General features: G+C 33.4%; 2 protein-coding genes across 2 annotated transcripts in view; one reads left to right on the top strand and one right to left on the bottom strand.

Annotated features, from left to right (window-relative positions):
• The window catches only part of LOC141396442 (uncharacterized), a 17630-nt gene extending 3961 nt beyond the window's left edge, over window positions 1-13669 (top strand). The window contains exons 6-10 of the mRNA XM_073971907.1: window positions 137-290; window positions 346-457; window positions 13089-13248; window positions 13313-13440; window positions 13503-13669. Of these exons, the coding sequence (XP_073828008.1) occupies window positions 137-290; window positions 346-457; window positions 13089-13248; window positions 13313-13440; window positions 13503-13558 (610 nt within the window). The 3' untranslated portion in view covers window positions 13559-13669. The remainder of the gene's footprint in view (window positions 1-136; window positions 291-345; window positions 458-13088; window positions 13249-13312; window positions 13441-13502) is intronic.
• LOC141396441 (uncharacterized) lies at window positions 3299-4133 on the bottom strand. The gene is made up of 3 exons (XM_073971906.1): window positions 3956-4133; window positions 3721-3879; window positions 3299-3656 (listed from the first exon to the last, which is right to left on the bottom strand). Exons 1-3 carry the CDS (start codon window positions 4061-4063, stop codon window positions 3324-3326), a joined length of 600 nt encoding a protein of 199 aa, XP_073828007.1. The 5' UTR covers window positions 4064-4133; the 3' UTR covers window positions 3299-3323.
• Window positions 13670-19005: the final 5336 nt, after the last annotated feature.

Below are 19005 nucleotides of genomic sequence, written 5' to 3'. Positions count from 1 at the left end.
TTTATTTATTTATTTATTTATTTATTTATTTATTTATTTATTTATTTATTTATTTATTTATTTATTTATTTATTTATTTATTTACTTATTTATTTATTTATTAATTGATTTATTTATTTTTTAATTTTTTTTGTAGAAAAAACGCTGTGCGCCTTTGGTTGCCGCAACTATTTGCCTCCCTTAATGAATATGAAGCGATTTCTTCCGATGTTACCAGTCTGTGTACAATATTGGAGTATAGCGTTAATAAAACTGAGGTGATAACAAATCCCGAGGAGACATGCATTGTGGTAGGTAGAATTTCATGTTTAAAGACTTTTTATACAAACTTCCAATTTCACACAGATCGTAACTGCTTCAACCTATTTGAATAACATTATCGTGAGTTGTGTAATATTTGTGGCATTTTTAGCAGCTGGAACTCTTATAAATAAGGTGGGAGAGAAAAGAATGCAAGGTAAGTACATGCTCTAAAAAAGAAAGAAATACAAGTTTACTTTACAAAATGGTTCACGTATACATAAGAGACCTCCAAAAGAAGTGTTCTATACATAGAAGACTGCATGATGGAGTCATATATAGTAGATGGAATACCCTTAAGGGGTTTGCTGTATATAGAAGACTTCTGAAAAGAGTTTTCTTCAGGGTTAAAAACCAGCATCTAAAAACATTAGCATTAGCTGTACACTTCAACTGCTACACAATATTGACACACACGGCTAAATAAGCAACCGAACGCATATTAATTTTTGTAAATTTTTGCTTATTTCGTTTTTTATGCCTAATCTTTTTTTCGTTAGGCATAATCGACAACCACGCTACATATTTAGCAGTCGGCTGATCATTCGTAACAGCGAATTAGCAACCGAGGGTGGTTTTGTGATTAGAGTTGCCAACGCAGTAATAATTTAATGTCAAAATGCCTCCATGGTAGAACCTGAAGAATACTAATTATTATTGTTTAAAAAAAATATATATATTGAACGGTTTCACCAAAAATGCACATGTCCTTTGAACGAAAATGTGGAATTAGTTATATCGTGATTTTTAATGCATTACACTGGTAACCCTGTTCTCAAAAACAATTGTTTGCTGAAAACCTGGCTAATGCTATGTTTACATTTACGAAATCCACTCGATTTCATCTGTCAAATCCATAGGTTAAACGTCAAATGAAATCCAATGGATTTCAGATGAGATTTCATTTGACGTTTGAGCTATGGAATTGACAGATGAAATCGAGTGGATTTCGTAAATGTAAACTTAGCATAAGCCGTTGAAACTTTGTTGCTTTTTCTCTTTTCTGATATGTGTTGATCATGTGTGCTGCAAAATATGAGTATGCGTATTCGATGCTATTTTATTATAGCGACAATATCAAATAGCATCAGCATCGCTAGCAACATTTTTGTGAAATTTGTTGCTACATGTTGCCATTGTTCATTGTTGCTAAACATATTTCGAAGAAATTTTAGCAGGCAAAGCTGCAAATATTCGGTGTTTTTGCTAATATGGCGTTAGCATTTTAAACCCTGGGTTTCTTTACATAGGAGACCATCCTTAGAGGTTTTTTTTATAAATAGAGACCTCATAAAATGGGTATATGATATTGATAGAAGACCTTCTAAGGGTGTTTGCTATACACACGAGATTTCCTAAAGGGGTCTTCTATATATAGAAGGCCTCCTAAAGAGGTCTTTTATAGATAAAAGACGTCCTCAAGTGGTCTTTTATACATAGTAGACTTCCTCTATAGATAGAAGATCTCCTAAAGAGGCCTTCTATAGATAAAAGACCCCCTGTAGGGGACTTCTATAGATAAAAGACCTTTTATAGAGAACTTCTATACATAGAAAACCTCCTCAAGTGGTCCTCTATGCATAGAATACATCCTATAGGGATCTTCTATAGATAGAGGACCTCCTCAAGTGGTTTTATATTCATAGAATACCCCCTAAAGAGTTGTTCTATAGATAAAAGACATCCTGAAGGGGTCTTCTATAGATAGAAGATATCCTAAAGAGGTCTTCTATAGATAAAAGATCTCCTAAAAAGAAGATCTCCTAAAGAGGCCTTCTATAGATAAAAGACCCCCTATAGGGGACTTCTATAGATAAAAGATCTATTATAGGGGTCTTTTATAGATAAAAGACCTTTTTATATGGGTCTTCTGTACATAGAAAACCTCCTCAAGTGATATTCTATACATAGAGAAGCTTCTAAAGATGTATTCTATAGATAGAAGACATTCTAAAGGGGTCTTTTATAGATAGAAGATCCTTTAAGAGGTCTTCTATAGATAAAAGGGGACTTATATAGATAAAATACTTCCTAAAGTGGTCTTCTAATTACAGAAGACCTTTTAAGGGGTTTGCTATATATGGGAGACTTCATAAATGGGTCTTCTATCGATTCCGTAGATAGAAGACCTCCTAAAGCTATCTTCTATAGATAAAAGACCTCCTGTAGGGGTCTTCGATAGATAGAGGACGTCCTCAAGTGGTTTTCTATATATAGAAGTCCCCCTAAAGAGTTATTCTATAGATAAAATGCATCGTAAAGGCGTCTTATATAGATATTAGATCTCCTAAAGAAGTCTTTTATAGATAAAAGACCTCCTCAAGTGGTCTTCTATAGATAAAAGATATCCTAAGGGGGTCTTCTATAGATAGAAGTTATCCAAAAGAGGACTTTTATAGAAGGAAGATCTCCTAAGGGGTTTTCTATAGATAGAAGACCTTCTAATGGGGTTTGCTATATTTAGGAGACTTCCTAGATAGATGAACTCCAAAGGGGTCTTCTATAGATCGAAGATATCCAAAGGGGTTTCTTTTGTAGATATAACATTTCCTAAAGTGCTTTCAATAGATGGATACCTCTTAAAGAATCGTATACATATAGAAGACCTCCTAAGATGTCATTTAATATATAATATGTCGTAAGTGATCTTGTAAAGAGAGAAATTTTTCGCAAGGGGACTTCAATTGATCGAAGGCCCCCTATAATACTATTCTTTGAATTCAGAGCTATTCTGATTTTATTGTTTAAAATATGAAAATTCTTTTATGTCGGTAGACTTAACGACTCCTTTTTGTCGGTTACTGACCGATGATTTTCGATAATTACCGACATAAAATACAGACAAAAATCAATAAAATTTGTATACAGAATAGCACTTACCGACAAATATCGCTAACTATCGACATTTGTCGTTAATTCCATCGGTAGAGAGTTACAGAATCGCACTACTGGTGTAGTATACAAATTACCGTTTTTTAATATTTAAAACCAATTTACATATGTTTATATGAATAACAATTTATTTAATGTACATATTCAACTTGCACAACGACCGTAAGTGACCAATCCACATATCCATTACCGAACATTTCTGTTTTATAAAAACCCTCAGACATGTGATTAGGAAACCCGTCTTGACTAAACTGGCATTTTTCAAGTGAGTAGACACCCTTTCGTAAAGGTGGCTCAAATTTATCGTCAAACACAGGTAAATTTGAACACTCACTAAGTGAATCCATTAGCATATCCTTGTAAAAAGTATTCATTGCAGTAATTATGTGTTGACGAGGCACTTTAAAGGGTAATATCTTGTAATCGTTTACACCATTATTACTGCGAAAAGCACCACCCTCAATCTGAAATTAGTATTTAAACAAATAAGTATGTGTATCCTGGAAACGATATTTATGACAACATTACATCACATGGGTGATCCTCGTAAACATCAACATTCAAGGTAACTGAGCCTGATATGGCATAAACACCACGAGAAACTCGTTCGATACTTATGTCAAATTTTAATATACTCTCATCGGCTGAATGAGCCTCCATTGATTTCACCTCATAAGTCCATGTTTTCTGTTAGAAATAAAGAAAGCAAGAGAATTGTATGTCAACATTTTTAACACCTTGATGTACATTTGGAGATAATCACCTGATTGGCGCCTGGTAAGCCAGGTATCATGGCATCTGTTAGGACCACCGAACAGATTAGATGGAACACTAATTGCCATAGTCCTAATTTGTTAAAATCAAAAACCATTACCACACTCGACTTTATAACAATCGTTTCAACCACACTGGGATAGAATTTAATCTGCTTGCAATTCACACTGAAGTTAAACCTTTTATTAAATTTTTATTTATGGCGAGTTTGTACCATGTTTCGATATTAATCTACATACATATTACAGATGACATGCAGTTTTCTGGTTTGTTAACTTGTTTCACATGTTAGGCCATGTTAAACCTAACGTTATATTTATTACCATCACCATAATGTAAAAACGTTATTATAAGTTTGTTATGCCCAAAATGCATGCAACACCGCGACATTTTTGTCCTATACCCACCTTCATGAATACCAGGATGAATGTCTGGAGGAGCAATAGCGCCGTTTGCATTAGAGCTTTTTGCCGGTTTAAGCTTCTTCATGAGGATTTATTTGACGTATGCAAAAATTTGTGAAAATCGAATCGGATTCTGATATAGTTCCGATATGCATATTTGGCCGATATAGCTATATCAAAATCCTATCCGATTTTCACATTTTTTGTAGGGTTAGAATTTTAGAAATTGTGAAGTTTTTTCTTAGATCGGACCATAATTGCGGCATTTAGAGAATTTTCGGGAAAATTATTTCTTAGATACAAATTACTATGGAAACAAAGATCGCTCGGTTGGCACGGGGTGACGTTAACCGATCCCGATAAAATTTTATATATAAAGTTTTCGGATCAAATAGAACAAATTTAGAAGATAGGAGTTCCAAAAATATGTTTTGGTTGGGTCGCCCTAGTGTACATATTTATGATCAGTAGTGGAATTCTGTAACTCATTTTCTGGTTATCGACAAAAATCGATGAAACAATGAAAGAAAAGTCATTAAAAGTTGACAATACTGTTGCTATCGGTAGGACTTAGGGACAACTTTATTTTGGTTATTAACTTATGCTTGGTTTACATTTACCAAATCCACTCGTTTTCAACTGTCAAATCTATAGGTTAAACGTCAAATGAAATCCAGATGAGATTTCATTTGACGTTTGAGCTATGGAATTGACAGTTGAAATCGAGTGGATTTCGTAAATGTAAACTTAGCATTAGGGACAACTTTCGTTAATTACCGAAATTATTAGCATTTTAATTTTAACGACTTTTGCCGGTACGCAAAAAATGAGTTCGAGAATCCCACTACAGTGTCCAATGAAGGCAAGCGTCTGATATTTATCGATGGTGTACATACCCAACTGTAGAGAGGTAAGTTTTGTTGAATATCTATTATTTGTTAATTTACGAATTTACTTACGAATTGATGGTTTACGATCAATTATGAACTGATTGATTATGATCTGATTAATGGAAGCGCTAAAACTACATCGCCGCCCTTACTTGGCGTTTACAATATATATAAATACAACTCTGATTTACTAACACATACATACATTTGTCGGCTGTCTCCCAGCTATCCATCATTTTTTCACAGACAGCCGGGTTAACAAAATTTTGAAATTTTTTATAAAAATAAGTGAGATAATAATTGAAATGTGTTGAAAACAAATGAACATGAACAAAAAAATATGTAAACGGAAAACAAAAAGAAATCGACGATTTTCATTCACAATTCTACAACTGTTTTTTCAGTTGCCTGGACGCCTACGTCACACAGGCAAGTTTTGGGGTTTTGACAATCAATACATTTACTCAACTGTCCTGTCATGTGTAAACGCAAGGTTAAATTATTACAAATAGTTTTTAAGAATGTATAAATGAGTTAAGGCCTGGGTACATAAGCTGCATAAGAGTTGGGCAATCTAGTTCCTGGGGCGGATCGATCTTTCTAGTTCCTTTTGGGAAAAGGAACTAGTTCCTTAATAAAGTTCAATAGTTCCGAGAGAGATATAGTTCAATGAATCTTTCTCTTTCATCGTTCTTTTTATCTCCTTCGTTCCAAATAGGTCCGAGAGTGAGGTAGTTTAACGAATCTTTTCTTTGTTTTTATCCTTTGGTGGATGAATTGACATACAAATAAATAAATTGCAGCGATGTAACGAGGATGTGATTTACGTTTATTTAACAATGCGGCCGCATTCGAATGATGAAGGAACCGAACTTGAAATATCGAAGTGAGTGTGGAAGTAAATTAAAAAAAAAATTAATTATGCAAATGAAAGGAATTATATGCATGGCTGGAACTATATGAACTAAATGAACTATATAAATGAAAGAGCCGGATATAGTTCCAATAGTTCCTTGCCCGGAATAGTTCCTTGGAACTAGTTCGTTCAGGAACTACACAACTCTGGCTGTTCCACTAAATCAGAGGTGAACATGGAGAGTGCATTTGTATGCAGAATTGTAATTTAAATTAAAGGCGAGCGCTCTTCTTGTTCATCTCTGCACTAAATGCAACCTGTGTACGCTCCATTTCCCAATTTCCCTTACTTATTCCCAATCTTATACAAGACTAATATGCGTTAAAGAAGACCAATTAATCTATCTTCTTCTAATATATAAAAGGCAATGTGTGTATGTTAGTATGTTTGTTTGTTTGTATGTTTGTATGTTCCGAATAGACTCAAAAACGGCTGAATAGATTTTCGTGAAAATATCAGATAATGTACTGGGAACACCGGTGGTGAAAATAGGCTATATATTTTTTTGAATGGTCGTCGCGAAAGTGAAATATCGCGGTCATCCCAAATTATTCAAAAATGTAATATTTCAGATAATATACCTAATTTTCAATATGTGGGATAACGCGGTCAACGCCATAGTTTGGAATACAGTAAAATCCCGATAACATGAGATGTCACTATATAGAAATTCCGAAAAATCGATTGGGAAATCTTATGAAATTTTGTATGTGGAGTTTTTAGGTCTAAGAATAGGTCGTAATCAATTTTTTTATCCCGCTAAGTGTAGTGACCGGTGGTCCTCCCCACAAATTGTTTAAGAAAACCGCGAAATGCAAGATACTTTTTAATATATTGTTTACAAATTCTTTGCATTGCTATGGTAATTACTGTCTTGACCCTGAATGGTCGTTGCGGAAGTAAAATATCGCGTTCATCCCAAAATTTTCAAAAATGTATTATTTCAGTTAATTAGAACGGTCGTAAGCTGTTTTTTACTGCTAAGAATAGTGACCGGTGGTCCTCCCTACAATGTTTTTAAGAAAATCAGAAATCTTTGATATTTTTGAACGTATTGTTTACAGATTGTTTTCCCTGAATGATCGCGGTCATCACAAAGTTTTCAAAAATGTATTATTTCAATTAATATACATAATTTTAGTAAGCGTGACACAAAAATGATGTGAACACTAGCTTGAACTATCCCACTCGTGAGCTATTTTAATATGGCTAAGTGTAGTGACTGGCGGTTCTCCTTCAATTTTTTTTAAAGTCCATGATATTTTTGAACGTATTGTTTACAGATTGTTTACAATACTACTGTAATTACCGTCTGGACTCTGAATGGTCTTCGCGGAAGTGAAATATCGCGGTCATCACAAAATGTTCAAACATTTATTATTTCAGATAATATACATAATTTTGCGTGCCTAAAAAAATGCTATAAACGCTGAACACTAAACAATAAGTGGGATAGCGCGATCAACTCCACATTTTGGAATACAGTAAAATCCCGATAACTTGAGATGTCACTATCCAGAGGTTAAATCCACCAAAAATAGCGAAAATCAGGCGCCACCCTTCTATGGGAGCTATATCAAAACGATGACGTATACTGAATATTCTCTGCTAGACTGTTTACGACGCACATACGGGTAATATATGCCAAAAGTTGATCAAAACTCAACATATAAAAATCGCGTTTTTAAAAACAAACTATTGGTAAACAGTCACCTCACCCTTTACCCCTTTCGCTATGACCATCCGCAACTATCTGCGGTTAACCAATTCAAAGCAGCAGCCGATTGAACTCAGCTATAATGAAACCAAAAAAGCACATGTTCAAATATTATAAAATGAAGTGAAAATTGAAATATAAATATTTTCGCGAAAATTTATAATTTTCAAGGTTTTTTGTTTTTGTATATTCTCCGTACAAGATAAGCTTATAAAAGTTCTAAATTGTTTGTGCAGCTTCACTCTTTAATAATGGTGGTACGTGTCTTCCTTCATGCATATTTTTTATGATAATTTTTAAGATAACTCAAATTCCAAAAGTGAAAAATTGCATGATGCGAACGTTTGCGGACCATAATTACTTTTGGTGATTTATGCACTGAAGTCTCCAACATTAGATCCAATCATAATATATTGCGCATATTTGCGCCATTCTGAAAAAATCTCATTTTTATCAACTAAAACCATTGAAATATTTAAATATGGAAGTATTTAAGAAAAATATTTACAAAATAGAAATATATTTTGGTTCCAGCGTTCGCCAAATCTACTTATTTTATTTGTACTCATGTGTATTAGAGGTCATAAAAATCGCCAAAGATAATTGTTTTTGCATATTCACTATTAGTTTATTGAGATACATCCCATCATTGATATATATCTTTTATGATAACTCAAATTTCAATGGTGAAATACTACATGATGCGAACGTTTGCGGACCATAGTTACTTTTGATGTTTTATGCAAGATTCTGCAGATTATGCTGATTCAAAGATAATACGCTACGCACAGTTGCGCCAATCTGAAATAATCCTATTTTTCTCCACTGCAATCATGAAAACCTTTAAATTTGTTTCTGGAGTTAAATTGGAATAATTTATGTAAAGCAATTTTAAAAAAATTAAAAAAATATTTTGGCAAGGTTTGCCAACACTAATTTTTGATCTGTCTTATAGCCGGGGCTCTTATTTATCAGACTAAATCAAAACTTTTGATAAATGTTTGCGCCATTCGGAAAAATCACTGGTTTTTCTGAAGTAAAATTTAAATAATTTATGTAAAACAATTTTATAAAAATTACAAAAATATTTTGGCAACGTTTGCCAACACTAATTTTTGATCTGTCTTATAGCCGGGGCTCTTATTTATGAAACTAATCCAAAACTTTTGATAAATGTTTGCGCCATTCGGAAAAATCACTGGTTTTTCTGAAGTGAAATTTATTAATTTATGTAAAACAATTTAAAAAAAATTACAAAAATATTTTGGCAACGTTTGCCAACACTAATTTTTGATCTGTCTTATAGCCGGGGCTCTTATTTATCAGACTAATCCAAAACTTTTGATAAATGTTTGCGCCATTCAGAAAAATCACTGGTTTTTCTGAAGTGAAATTTAAATAATTTATGTAAAACAATTTTAAAAAAAATTACAAAAATATTTTGGCAACGTTTGCCAACACTTATTTTTGGTCTGTGTTATAAGCGGGGCTCTTATATATCAGTATGTATCATACCTTTTGATATAAGTTTGCGCCATTCCGAAAAATCACGTTTTTTCTGAAGTAAAATTGGAATAATTTATGTAAAATAATATAAAAAAATATTTTGGCAACGTTTGCCAACACTAATTTTTGGTCTGTGTTATAAGCGGGTCTCTTATATATCAGAATGTATCATAACTTTTGATATAAGTTTGCGCCATTCCGAAAAATCCCGTTTTTTCTGAAGTAAAATTGGAATAATTTATGTAAAATAATATAAAAAAATATTTTAGTAACGTTTGCCAACACTAATTTTTGGTCTACCTTATTAGCGGGGCTCTTATTTATCGGAATGACTCATAACTTTTGATATAGCTTTGCGCCATTCCGAAAAATCACGTTTTTTTCTCATATAAAAGTGGAGAAATTTAGAAATAATAATAGAAATAAAAAATCGAATGGATATATAACTATATAAATCTTGAACCAAAATTGACACACTGTTTTCTGGTCTCGTTCTGGATGCATGTACCGATTTTTAGCTTGATCGGATATATATTGCGCTTTTAGTGCATTATTTACCTCATATCCGATGCTAATATATAAATGGGAGCTATATCTAAATCTGGACCGATTTTCATTATTTTCTACAAAAATAGTCCTTGGACCAATGATATGATTTGTGCAAAATATTATATCAATCGGATTATAAATGAGGGTTTTAGGAATTTTAATCAACTTTTAACATATATTACTCCTATGTGCGACGCCCAAAAGTGACTATATCTTCAAACTGTCGAAAATCGGGAGGTACTGCTTTATGGGAGCTATATCAAAACGTGAACCTATAACTGTTGCATACCGAGCGCAAATAAAAAGGCGTGTCTTTCGGTCGATACGAATATTTATGCTCTCCTCTTTAAATTACATTAAAACCAAATTTTAGCCATTTCGGTGTGATAATGATGTTAAATCCTCAAAAATAGAGAAAATCAGCCAGTACCGTTCTATGGGAGCTATATCAAAATGTGGACCTATACTGACAATTCTCTGCAGTAATAATTACGACCCCAACCGAGACCAACAATCCAATATATAGCAATGTTAATTGACGTGCACCGATCATTATATGTGGGTCACAAAGTGCTTTAAACTGTCAATTTATGGTGAAGGGTATAATAAAAGAGATTTTATATCTTAAATTTGGCTGATACCATTACATGGAATTTATGTCAAAACATTGATTTATATTATGAAGTTTCTAGAGGGATGCCTAATTATGGCTGTATCAATGCTGGATAGATAACTAAAGTTTACACGGAGAACCCAAACAACGGGCCAGCAACGCGGACCGGGTCAGCTAGTATGTTTTATAAAATACCAATTGTTCTTTCTATAGAAGTCAGCTTCGGAGAAGTATTTTTACTAACACCCTCACACAAGAATGTTATAAAGGGTGATCCAACCACAGGTTCCCAACTTTTTAAAGAAAAAAGTACAGAAAATTCGAATTGAATTGGAAATGTTTATTATCATTTAAAAGAACATTCTTTGGCATTTATTATTTTAAGTTTATGTCTATCAAATGTTGACGTCTTAGACGGTCTGTCCGCAGAGTCCAAATTTCGCTGAATCATTTGAACATTTCGCCTGGTAACTGACGAATGACACGCGTGATGTTTTGTCCCAAGACCTGAATCGAAGCGGGGTTGTCAGCATACACTTTAGAGTTTACATATCCCCACAGGAACAAGTCGGACGGAGTAATATCAAACGATATTGGTGACCAATCGACCGTCCCAAAACCTGAAATTGTCTGCTCATCGAAATGTTCTCTTAAAATATACATTGATTGATGCCATGTTGGGAAGTCTTGTTGAAACGGAAATGTCGCCAAGATCAATAGCTTAATTTTTAGGCATCAAATATCGGCTATCATGGTCGCCATTGAAGGTTATGTTCTCACCGACATCAGTTTTGAAGAAATATGGGCTGATGATTCTACCAGCGGATAAACCACACGAAACCGTTGTTTTTTCTGGATGAAGTGACACTTCTTGAATCTCTTTAGGTTCACACAGAGAAAAAATATTTTTCGCTTTTGTTGGAACAAAAATATATGTTTTGGTTCCAAAAATGTATTTGTTTTGTTCAAACATTGTAATCCAAATCCAAAAATACCATCTTTTGTTCCAAACATAGAAAACAAAAACAACTTTCGAATTTCCGCAATATTGTTAAAATCGTTAACAATACCGACTGTAGGAACTATCATAATATAATTTTGTTTACAAAAAGTATTGTCAATACAGAAAACCAGCGGGGCCGACTATATGATACCCTACACCACTGTGAATATGTAAAATATAAATCGGAGCTATATCCAGATCTAAACCGATTTTGATATAATTTGGCACATTTATTTCCAGACCGAATTCAGTCACACATTCCAAATATCATTGAAATCCGACTTATATAGCGTGTTTGGAGCAGCAAATACGCGAAATCGGCCGAAAATATATATGGGTGCTATATCCAAATCTGAACCGATTTCTATATAATTTGGCACATTTATTTCTAGACTGAATTCAGTCACACATTCCAAATTTCATCGAAATCGGAAATATATAGCGTGTTTGGTACAGAAAATACGTGAAATCGGCCGAAAATATATATGGGAGCTATATCCAAATCTGAACCGATTTCTATATAATTTGGCACACTTATTTCTATACCAAATTCAGTCAAACATTCCAAATTTCATTAAAATCGGACGTATATAGCGTGATTGGTACATCGCATACGTGAAATCGGGCGAACATATATATGGGAGCTATATCCAAATCTGAACCGATTTCGATATAATTTGGCACATTTATTTTTAGACAAAATTCAGTCACACATTCCAAATTTCATCGAAATCGGACATATATAGCGTGTGTGTTACAGAAAATACGTGAAATCGGCCGAAAATATATATGGGGGCTATACCAAAACTTGGACCGATATAGCCCATCTTCGAACTTGATCTTCCGACGGCTAAAAAAATGGTATTCCCCAATTTTCAGCGAAATCGGTCAACAAATGCGACCTGTATGTTGCGAACGGACGGACGGACGGACATGCATAAATCGACTCAGAAAGTGATTCTATGTATATCCCTAGAAGGAACTATGGGTCTATCTCGCTTCCTTTTGTATGTTACATACAAATGCACTAACACATAATACCCCTTACCACATAGTGGTGTAGGGTATAACAAGAGTCTCACAAGTACATACACACAAAAACAAAGGTAAAGGCAGCATGTCATACAAACACACCACAACTCACCAAAATTGTTTTTTCAACACGGCATCGAATAGCGAGAGAAGAGAAACAAATTTTCGAAGAAAAGAGAGAAATATTGTTCAGTTGACACAAACTATTTTTGGATTTACAATACTACATGAGGAATCCAACAATATGTTAACAATATATATTTTGCTCTTGGAATATTGTTGGATCAAACATATTTTTTTCTCTGCGTGTTTAATAAAGTTTGCAAACATTGTTCAGTCGTTAGTCTTTCGACGATAAAATGCCAAACAATACTAAACAGAAATAACATGACACCACTGACACGTGATCCGTAAAAAAATCTTTTTAAAAAGGTACCTCTAGTTGGATTACCCTATAACTAAGATTTCTATCTATCTATATTTCATTTGCAGTTATTGCCTTAATAATTTGTGGAACTTGTGGTTTAGCACTCTATTGGTCCTCGTCTACGTTAACAACGCTTATTATCACTTCCACTTACATAAGTATGAGTACAATTGCCCTGACAGCATCAATTGGTACCTGCGTAAATTTGTTTCCAACATCATCCAGGTATTTTTTCAAATAAAATCAATTATTTATTATTTGTTTTTAGATAATGTTTCTCTTGTTTTAGAACCATTATTGTATCTTCATCCATGTCTTGCGGTCTTATTGGTACCATATTGGGTAATATTTTATTTCCGATTTTCATGTCTATGGGTTGTATACCGCCAATTGTTATGCTGGGACTTGTAATGTTTTGTAAGTTTTAATGGTAAATCTTTGTAGATTGATAATATTTTCATTAACTGTTTTTCTTGCAGTTGCCGCGATGTTAGCCTACTCTTTGCCAAGTACTAAGAAAACGGAACTGAAGTAGACATTACGTAAAAGGTGTCTCAAAAAAACAAAATATATATAAACACTAATAAAAAATGTTGTATTTAATTCTGAATTTTCATAAAAAAAATATATTTTTTTTGTAACAATCTTCGCTGTAGTATTGCTATTACTTATAACAAATCTCATATATGTATCGTATATGTAGGTACATATGTACGAGTATAATAGCTTCTGTAACCATTAGCATGAACTCACGTTTCTTCAAGCATATCAAACGTAATGTGATACATATTTACACTATCAGTCTAAGTAAAGATAAAATGAATGAAAAACATTGCGGAAGTTAAAATTTACACAACAGAAATCAGTAACATTTCAAACTGTCAATAATAGAAGCGGAAAGTTTTTAACAAGAAAATGTTCTAAGAAGTTACAAAAATTAAAGTTTAGAATCGCCTTAATATGGACATTAAAAGAGAGAAAGCAATTTTTTAATAAAACATTTAATTTAGAGGTGGGCGCGTGTCGTGCCGTGAGTAGTGCGTGTTCGTGCCTTCTCGAAAAACGCCGTGTTTGTGCGTGTCGTGCCGGAATAAATTTTTGGCCGTGCGTGATCGTGCTTTTTTGTTCGACACGATTTTGCACGACACGACTAAACACGACCTGCACTATGTGACACGATCGTGCTAAATTTTTGGTCTCCGTTTAGAAGTCGTGCAAGAGACCATATAAAACACGAAAATCGAACATAAATATAAAACCGACCAAAAAATGCCTAAAATTATTTGCTTCGTTTTGGTAGTGTGGTATTTATTGCCGTTTTGTTATGGAGAGGCCACAGTATGAGTAAAAAAGATGATGTTTGTATGCAATTTGTTTTGTTCATGAGAGAAGCAAACACAAAAACTACCCAGAGGGTTAACGCAATATACTCTCATTGCAAATCGGATGTTTATCTGACTGTATTATCTGTTATGGATGATGTTATTGAAGAATATCTTCTTCCCGAATTGGGAAAACTGATTGACTGCCAAAAAAACCTTGTAAGATATTTTAAACACTCGGAGCTAAACACGTTGCTTGAGAGGATATACCAAGTCCATAATGAGATTAAGAGTATTTTCCTACAAAAGAATGAGTTGGATCGTATATCTGACTTAAAGTTTGCTAGAACCTCTATTGGGTTTTCATAAAATATTCAAAGATTGTAACGAAAAATTAAGCTCGGAAAAGTACCCTACTATGCACATCTTTGCCCTTTGGTATAAAAAACATTTGAAAGTCTGCTCAATTGATACCATTGACTCAATTCACGAAAGATTTTAAAGCTAAAACTATACAATCATTTCTTAAACGATTTGTACCAAAAATGGCACATCTTATAGGGACATTTTTATTTCCGCCGTCTAACGAGACGAATTTTTAAATTAGCTAATGTAAAAGCAATGTTACTTGATATACAAAGTGAGAATATATAGTTTTCTAAAGATGAGCAGGAAATTACAATGCTACATTTACAATAATTTTGACTTGACTCTACAAAGGCAACTAAAACACTGAAGAAAAAAAATATAATTCATATAATTTCTTCTTTTCTTCTTCGCCTGCGTTGGTTAACAACAACAAAACAAGAAACACACGAGTTTGACGCATACACGCCACCAAAGCCCCCTTCGCTTCTACGTCTTCTATTATACAATACACACAACTCTTTATTATAAAACAGCATTCCACAGCCGCGAGAGCACTGTTATTATTCTCGTTGACAAACATCCTCTCTCCACCCATGAAAAAAATGTTCTAACATAAACAAGTAAAAAAGTATTAAGTTCTGCCGGGCCGAACTTTTCATACCCTCCACCATAAAATATTCATTCCTGTCCCCAACTTTAAGTGAGTACGTTAAAATGTCAGATAATGTACATAAAATGCTTCATTCGGGAGGCCCTTTTTTATGGTGCCTATATCTAACTGTTGACAATTTTTGGTGGGCTAGAAATTGGGAGGTACTGTTATATAGGGGTTATAATAAAACATGGGCCTATGTTGACAGTTTTTGATGGGAGCCTTTAATGTCAAATAACTCCTAATTCGGTTAAAAAATTTAGCTAGAATCCTCAAAATATCGAAAATCGGTACATAATGTGGGAACTTCAAATGTCATTAACAGCTAGTTCGGAGGTATCTGGGCTATACGAAAATATGAACTTAAATGAACAATTTTTGTTGCAGAATTTTTGTTGACTTTTAAATTTCAAATTACAGAAAGTTCGTCCAAAAAATAAAGCTAAGGTACGGAAAATCGGGAGGTTTGTTTTGGGGCTATACAAAAACATGGACCTACGTTCGGTTAAACATTTTAAATAAAATCCTTAAAGTACCGAAAATCGGGAAGTATCGTTATATTGGGGCTATGTTGAAAATTGTTGATGCAGATATGTGGTGACCAGTACAACCTTCAAATGTCAAATTACAGTTAGTTCTGTTAAAAAGTGTAGCTAAAATTGCCAAATTACTGAAAATTGGGAGGTACCGTTACATGGGAGCTATATCCGAACATGGACCTATGTTGACAATTTTTGATGGAGAGGTGTTGTGACCACTAAGAACTTCAAATGTCAAATTACGTGGACCTATGTCCACAAGTTTTGTCACATAAGTTTATTGACATTTAAGAACTTCAAATGTCAAATTATAGCTTCATCGGTCTGAAAATGTAGCTAAAAACGTCAAAATACCGTAAATCGGGGGTACCGTTATATGGGGGCTTTACCAAAACGTGGACCTATGTCCACAAATTTTGTTATATAAGTTTATTGATACTTAACAACCTTAAATGTCAAATTATAGCTAAATCGGTCTGAAAATGTAGCTAAAACCGTCAAAATACCGCAAATCGGGGGGTACGTGGACCTATGTCCACAACTTTCGTTATATACGTTTATTGACACTTAAGAACCCTAAATGTCAAATTATAGCTACATCGGTCTGATAATGTAGCTAAAAACGTCAAAATACTGTAAATCGGGGGTACCGTTATATGGGGGCTATACCAAAACGTGGACCTATGTCCACAAGTTTTGTTATATATGTTTATTAACACTTAAGAACCCTAAATGTCAAATTATAGCCAAATCGGTCTGAAAATGTTGCTAAAAACGTCAAAATACCGCAAATCGGGGGGTACCGTTATATGGGGGCTATACCAAAACGTGGACCTATGTCCACAACTGCTAATACATAAGTTTATTAACACTTAAGAACCCTAAATGTCAAATTATAGCTACATCGGTCTGATAATGTAGCTAAAAACGTCAAAATACCGTATATCGGGAGGTACCGTTATATGGGGGCTATACCAAAACGTGGACCTATGTCCAAAACTTTTGTTATATATGTTTATTGATACTTAAGAACCCTAAATGTTAAATTATAGCTAAATCGGTCTAAAAATGTACCTAAAAACGTCAAAATACCGCAAATCGGGGGGTACCGTTATATGGGGGCTATACCAAAACGTGGACCTATGTCCACAAGTTTTGTTATATATGTTTACTAACACTTAAGAACCCTAAATGTCAAATTATAGCCAAATCGGTCTGAAAATGTAGCTAAAAACGTCAAAATACCGTAAATCGGGGGGTACCGTTATATGGGGGCTATACCAAAACGTGGACCGATATAGCCCATCATCGAACTTGACCTGCCTGCAAACAAAAGACGCATTTTCCCAAAATTTCAGCGTCCTATCTCCATTTTTGTGGATGCTAGAGTGATTACCACAGACGGACGGACGGACGGACGGACGGACGGACGGACGGACGTGCTCAGATCGACTTAGAATTTTACCCTGATCAAGAATATATATACTTTATAGGGTCGCAAATGAGTATTTCAATGCGTTACAAACGGAAAAACAAACTTAATATACCCTCCATACTATGGTGGAGGGTATAAAAATATGTTTTACCCAAACATATCAAATTGAGATATGTTACAAAATGTTGCAAACATATATTTGTTTGCAACCGGTCCCAAACATATATTTGTTTGCAACCGGTCCCAAACATATATTTGTTTGGATCCAAACATATTTCTAACATAAATTTTTCTGCGTGTATAATAAATAAAAAATAATAATAATCAATAATCTATATATGGGGAATTCCAAGTGAAATCGGACAGTTCGGAGAAAAGTAATTTTTGATTTCAATTGTTTTTGGTTCAATTTATGCTCCTAGCCAACAGAACATTTTAGTATATTTTCAATTTTTTTTTTGACTAACGGTTCCAGAGATATCGCGCCTTGAAAAAGTCAAATTCTGTAAAAACTACATGCAAAGAAATACTCATAACTTCTTTAATATTGGTCCAAATGGGACCATCTTTTTTTTGATTTGTTTGTTTTTTTTATCAGCTATCGAAAGAAATATTTAAAAGAAAAATGCACAGTGGGCTTCAATGCAATTTTCGGGATTTAATATTTAAAATCAATTTTTAAACATGAATGCACCCTTCGATTTTTTCAAAAAAATTCTATATTAAACTGCGTTCAATTACAAAAATTTTAAGCCCTATGTGGTAATGGGATTCGGACGATTACTATTTTTTCTGAATTTTTTAAAATTTTTCAATACAATTTTCCTTTATACCTTTGTCCAAAATTTGTATTTCCTGAATTTTTGAAGCTAAGAGTACATATTTATCATTATATATTAAATATTTATCATAAAAAATAGAAAAAAATCCACAGTGGACTTTAATGGAATTTTCGCTGATACATTTTGAAAATCGAAAAATGACGCAGTTTTTAAGATGTTTGAGATAAATTCATAAATATAAAATCAAAACAAATATTTATAAATGAAACTTTTAATTTTTTTAATAAAATAATAAATTTTGGACAAAGGTATAAAGGAAAAATTGTATTGACAAATTTTAAAAAATTCAGAAAAAATAGTAATCGTCCGAATCCCATTACCACATAGGGCTTAAAATTTTTGTAATTGAACGCAGTTTAATATAGAATTTTTTTGAAAAAATCGAAGGGTGCATTCATTTTTAAAAATTGATTTTAAATATTAAATCCCGAAAATTGCATTGAAGCCCACTGTGCATTTTTCTTTTAAATATTTCTTTCGATAGCTGATAAAAAAGCAAACAAATCAAAAAAAAAATGGTCCCATTTGGACCAATATTAAAGAAGTTATGAGTATTTCATTGCATGTAGTTTTTACAGAATTTGACTTTTTCAAGGCGCGATATCTCTGAAACCGTTAGTCAAAAAAATTTGAAAATATACTAAAATGTTTTGTTAATCAGCAGCATCGCCACAGCAAAAAATAAAGGAAATCAAAAACCTCATCTTGAAAAAGTGTCCGATTTCACTCAGAAATCCCCATATATAAAATTGAAATTTGTTTGTACGTTTGTTTGTTTGTGCCTTATAGACTCGAAAACCGCTAAACAGATCTTACTGAAATT

Source organism: Musca autumnalis, unplaced genomic scaffold (assembly GCF_047663935.1).
Source record: "Musca autumnalis isolate F117 unplaced genomic scaffold, ASM4766393v1 scaffold_3, whole genome shotgun sequence".
Classification (NCBI taxonomy): domain Eukaryota; kingdom Metazoa; phylum Arthropoda; class Insecta; order Diptera; family Muscidae; genus Musca; species Musca autumnalis.
This window is presented reverse-complemented; position numbering and strand designations above follow the sequence as displayed.

What these genes read in the sequence shown, in the direction of transcription:
- LOC141396441 (XM_073971906.1), bottom strand. Translation starts at nt 4,063, where the DNA reads ATGGTTTTTGATTTTAACAAATTAGGACTATGGCAATTAGTGTTCCAT. An exon ending in GCTTACCAGGCGCCAATCAG is followed by an intron (nt 3,880 to 3,955) that starts GTGATTATCTCC and finishes TATTTCTAACAG; the next exon opens with AAAACATGGACTTATGAGGT. An exon ending in ACGAGGATCACCCATGTGAT is followed by an intron (nt 3,657 to 3,720) that starts GTAATGTTGTCA and finishes TACTAATTTCAG; the next exon opens with ATTGAGGGTGGTGCTTTTCG.